The 5997-nt window shown below is 33.3% G+C and overlaps 1 protein-coding gene across 1 annotated transcript in view; it reads right to left on the reverse strand.

The window, feature by feature from the left end:
* The window catches only part of LOC111083522 (probable endochitinase), a 16845-nt gene that overhangs the window by 9292 nt on the left and 1556 nt on the right, over positions 1-5997 (reverse strand). The window contains exon 2 of the mRNA XM_022380104.1: positions 4483-4718. Coding sequence (XP_022235812.1) covers positions 4483-4594 — 112 coding nt within the window. The 5' untranslated portion in view covers positions 4595-4718. The remainder of the gene's footprint in view (positions 1-4482; positions 4719-5997) is intronic.

Genomic DNA, 5997 nt, shown 5'->3' on the forward strand with positions numbered 1-5997 from the left:
TTATCTGTTAGCCAAGCTGAAGCACAATGTAACAACATACTTTATGTTTATCTGTTAGCCAAGCTGAAGCACAATGTAACAACATACTTTATGTTTATCTGTTAGCCAAGCTGAAGCGCAATGTAGCAACAGACTTTATGTTTATCTGTTAGCCAAGCTGAAGCACAATGCAACTGGAATTATTAGTCTTCACAAAAACTCAAGAGTGGAAAGTTTTTTGTTGTTGTTGAATTTCCCACAAAGCTACATGAGGATTTTCTGCGCATAACCGTTCATTCTTCTGAAGTAATAGACTAATGGGAAGGTAATTCAACACCCACCGCCAACTCTTGGATTACGCTAGAATAGAGAGGAGTGAAATCAACAAGAAACTAAAGATCTTTAAAGAACAGTAATAATAACTAAAAACAAGACAGTTATTGATGTCTCGTTAGCTGTTTGTCATTTTAAAATGTCGTAACAGTTTCTCTTGAGATCTAACTCCACAAAGCAAAGTACTGTGAATTACAATTTATTGTCACTGGATACACGGTATATTTTATAATAAGATATTTCTTTTGGTTATACGAGAATCGTTATCATTCGTTCTTCACTGCCCATTAGAGCGAATTTAAGATTGTTAAACAGATAACGTTTTCATTTCGTCGGAGGAAGAGGTACAAAGTGAACCTGACCCTATTAGGTCGCGCACAACGACCAAATACTGATACTGCTCAGTGCTCAGTCTATTTCGTTAATGATTTAATCTCAGAAATCGTTTTCAAATCAAGTATAAACGCCGTTAATTATTTTGCATTAAAAGACCTGCTACAAGGGACGTCTACACAAGAAATGTTCTACATTTTTAAATCCATCTTTTTTCATAATTGTTGATTCATATCAAGTCCATTAATTCTGCATTGATCTATTTAAAATATCTTATCTACAGTTCTAATTCCTAAGAGAGACGTATAAAAGAGCCACAGATAATGCATTGAAATACTTTTCATATTTTTTTTTATTTGGAGTAAAGGCATTATTAGTGGTCTTTATTCTTCAGATTCTGTTAACTATTTTTTACTGTTCGCAATTTCTAATCCTTTCTTCGAATCCTGTAAGGAATAATCTATCATTTACGTTTTTCTGTTTCTTTGAATCTCTTCTAAAATGAATGTTCTTAGAGAATGTGCATTTTTTGTGTTGCAATTGTCAAAGTTTCTTTTCATCAAAGTAACCAGTTTTAGAAGATAATACGTCCTTATCCATTTATTCTTATTGCATCTAATAAAAAATTCTTATTGTGTCGTTATGATAACCAGTTTCATCATTTTTAATATTAATCTTCTCGCTTATTCACGTCTCATTGGTTCAAGTGAAGCACGCATAACAGCTTACAACACGTGGAAACTTCCACAACGGACTCTGCAGGTGGTCAAAATTTGCTGAACGTTTTTTCTACACATTGATCTCACGAAGGCACTATCTGTGTGTCGAAAATGTATGCTAGAGTAAAATTTTGTCAAAATACTAAATTGAATTGTACAAAATTACATCTTTGAATAGTAAATCATGACTAATAAGAGATTCGGTAGAGTAAGTCATTTTAGTATCGTTTATATGCTTTTATTCAACGACACCAAATTTGGATTCAAACCTCCCTTTTTTTTACAGAATCAATTTTTTCTTTCTATTGATGATGTATAAGCACTCTAAAAAAAGTCAGGTTTTAAGGATAAGTGTCTGTTTGTTTGTAGTTAAGCACAAAGCTATACAATGGCCTATTGTAACCTGGTTTCTAGCGTTATAAATCCGCAGACTTGCCGCTGTGCCTCGGGGGGGGGGGGGAGTTTGCTTGTAATTAAGCACAAAGCTACACAATGGGCTAGCTGCGCTCTGCCCACCACGGGTATCGAAACCCGGATTTTAGCGTTGTAACTCCGCAGACATACCGCTTCACTGGGTGTAAAAGAAAATTAACATGCTCGTTTTCTTTAACCAACATCTGAGTCACCCTGGTCGTCGACTAACTATTTTTTCATGTCTATACTTTAACTGAATTTGAAATAAGTTTTGAGTAATAATATTTTACACAAAATTTGAAGAATTACTGTACTTTGGAGATTTGGCTTTCTTTTTCTTTTTTTTGTTAAGCACAAAGCTACACAATGGGCTATTTATGCTCTGCCCACTGCAGATATTGAACCCAGTTTTCTTCTTCTTCCTTCTTTTGACGTTATGAGCTTTCAGGGTCGTCGCTGAGTCAAATTTGGAAAACCAATGTCTTAGTTTGCTGCTCAGGTCAATTGTGAACTATCTGCTAGTTATAATAAGTAGATTGAGTTGTAAATAATGTTCAGTAGTCAAATGCATACAGTTTCAGACGGAAGTGATCTCATATTTTATACTAATTCCAAAGGCTGACAATTTAGCATAAGTAGAAATGATACTGTTTCCTGTATAGATATAACCGAAACTTTTAAATGTGTGAGGAATAATTATGTTCACGTATGCAACCACAATTAAAGAAATACACTATGTAGGCCTAAGTACGTTATCGCCTACTAAACCAATAAAAACCGGTGATCCTAGAGTTACTTAATTATAAATATTGAGTCTAAGTCAAAATTTTCGTATTCTTAGAGGATGTGTTAATGTTACCTATAAGACAAGAAGTCTTGAAAATAATCATGCATAAATAATTAAAAAATGGAGTTTAAAACAGCTGCATATGTCTTAAATACTACATCTTCCAGCCCCAAGTAAGCTCAGAAAACGTAAGTTATTTCCCAGAAAGAGAACCGAAGACCGCCTGGAGGGGTCACCTGTTTTAGCCACTCGCATCACTATACAGTAGTGTGTTCTCTGTCAGTCAGTCAGTAGGCACTAAAATAATCTCACATAAGGGACGTTTAATGTTGCAATTTGTACTGTCGTGATGTCAGTCAGTAAAACGTGCGCATGCCATGAATCACGAGAAGAACTATGCACTCTGTAGGCTACAACACAGCATGACATACAAATTTCAAAAGCAATGAATGAAAAAATATTTGTTACTCTTAATTTTGGTTTTATTTACTCTTAAAACAAAACACTTTCGGAGACCCTACGGAAGCACGTCTAGTTAATAAACCCATACTACCAAACTTATATGTGCATAGAACTATAACCTAGAAAACGATTGAAGCAAAATGTTATGATTCTAATTCTTTTTTTTTTTAATTATTGATAGCATTTTTAATCTATTTTATTTATTTTTCATTATTGATCAAAAGTGTATTTATCGACACCAAGTATAAAGCCTTTTATTTTAACTTCAGGGTTCTAAGTACAAAATCCGCTAATTACGTATTTAACTCCATTACGGTGTAAGATTTATTTTATTTCTAATACCATTAAATCAGTATACGTTTATTGTGTGATCAGCATGGAGTATTATCTATCTTTAGTTTTTATCAAAACTTATTGAAACTTCCTTCACGGACCCATCTTACGAAAACTTGTCTTATAAAATACAACCTGACGTACCCTTTAGCGCTATGGGGAAGACACAGGGAGCCGAAGCCAAGCACCGACCCTTCTATTTCACTCCTCAGGTGTCTTAAGGGTACATGTTATATTTCTTGACAATTGTTCCGCCTGTTTGACAGTTACAAACGGACACACATACTAACTTACGTTTGTCAAATAATAGTTTACATAGGTATTTTCTCTCTATGTGAAATGAGAGCGATTTTTAATATGTATAACGTATTTCCGTTCTTTTTGGATTATTTTGTATGCCATTTACTGAACATATATTCACACTAGTATATTAAAATATACATGTTAAGTTTCTTGCATACCAACCTACAGTTGTGAAACATATTTTTAAGGTTATCGCTAAGATGTAATATATATATATATATATCTATATATATGGGAGAACATGTGAATAAGTTAAAATTATATATATTGCTAACTTTTCTATTTCAAGGGATAAGCTGATTCGTTATAGTTTTATTTTCATACTAAAATAAAACATTATATTAAAAAAATATAATTGAAAGAGCCTATGTAGCGATAGCCAGTTTTGTGTCTGGACCCTTAACAAAGTATTTAAAAAAGAACTTGGAAGATCTTTACTAATCCTATAAGAAAGCATTAGGAAGACCTGCTTTGAATCTTAGAAGACCTGTACCAAAACTATAAGGAAGCATTCGGAAGACCTGCACCAAGATTAAAGGAAACATTAGGAAGATATGTACCAAAACTATGAGGAAATGTTTTGGAAGACCTGTACCCAAACTACAAGGAAGCGTTTGGAAGGCCTGCACCAAAACTGTAAAGGAGTATTTAAAAGACCTTTATCAAAACTATAAGGAAAAGAAATGGAATGCCTGTCCCAATTTGTAAGGAATCATTAGCAGAACCTGTTCCAAAACTATATGGAAGCGTTTGGAAACTCTGTACCAAAACTATAACCATGTTTTAACTGAAGCGACCAAGATAAAGATCAATACTCACCTGCGACGCTCGAACTTTCCACAAGAACGTTGCGCCTCCATGGCAACGTTTCAAGAACGAGTACACAGACTCCGGCGAGAAACGTCTGAATAATGGGCTTCAAAGTTCTCATATCTTTCTTCTAGTAAACACCGTATGACACTGGGACAATACTGGATTCTCTAGTGATTACTACAGAGTACTGTCACTGATTCAGCAAACTTTGTTGGAACAGATGATGTAGTTTGTTCTTTAGCCTTTAGAAAAACAGACAAACTCGCTATATTTGTGTCAAAAATTTAAAATATCATTGTGTTATTAAAGGGGGATAAGCAGTTAATTTTTATTTCGATATAACTACATAAACATAACTAGAAAGTTCAACTTTACTTCGTGGTGGATTAACAAGTAAGATTAAACATACAGAAATGATTTTGCTATTATTTAAGAAGTAACAGCTCTGACTAAACAACAATACACAAAATGACCAGCATGAAAATTATTTTAACCTTTACGACCACTAAATACGTATCTTTTTATTTTATTTTGCATTTTTTATATTAAATATATAACATTATTTGTACATTAGAACTTAAAACACGAGGAACATTATATTTATGATGTATGACTATGTAGTGGAATATTCTTATAAATTACTACAAAAACACTACATACATATATATATGTATGCGACCTACTTCTGTACTAATTTACAAGTGTCTTGATATAGGGGTTTCTTAAGTTAAATATAAACTAATTAAGCGTTATTAAAGACAGTTACATTCACAAGCTAACATTTCTTTGTTTTTCAAAGCGAATGAGTGCTTCAGTCGGCCATAGCGTTGCTATAATCAGCAACCTTTTAACAGCTAGTTACTATGTTAAAAATTTTACTAACTTTTAAGTAATTCAAAAGGTAACTGTATTATTAAAACATTCGTTAAGCTTTTATATAAAGAGTGTACATCCTTGGGGTAAATAGGGCAGTAATGATTATGTATGTAGAGGACGTACTGAAGACAGAATATAATACCAAATGAGATAAAACCTTTTATCAAACAGGAATGAATTTGAAATTAATCAATATATGTTTAAAGAAGTGTTATTTATTGTGGGACATGTAAGCATAGGCGGGATTACGGTGTTTGTGGCGAGGGCAACAGGCGGTTGCCAACAATTATTGTTTCTGTGGGATATTGTATACACATAACATTCAATAATTAAGTCAGGCTTTATTTGCCCTCCCCCTTACATTTTACTCCCAATCTCCGCCTATGCATTTAAGTATAAACTGGTATCAAACAAACAGATGGGGTAGTTTGCCGCATGGACCTAAAACAAATTAATTTCGTAGACATGCGACAGTGAACCACGCTTCAGAGAAAAAAAAATGTGACAGAATTTCCATGAATTAATTTACTTTATTTATTCCAATTGTATTATTTAACGAAATGAAAGTAAACGATTTGTTTATCAGTGTGTAATTAACTCTTTAGGAAGTTAATTTTCGTGGACAAGTTTGTTTGTTTGTTTGTT

This window comes from Limulus polyphemus, unplaced genomic scaffold (assembly GCF_000517525.1).
Source record: "Limulus polyphemus unplaced genomic scaffold, Limulus_polyphemus-2.1.2 Scaffold9946, whole genome shotgun sequence".
Classification (NCBI taxonomy): domain Eukaryota; kingdom Metazoa; phylum Arthropoda; class Merostomata; order Xiphosura; family Limulidae; genus Limulus; species Limulus polyphemus.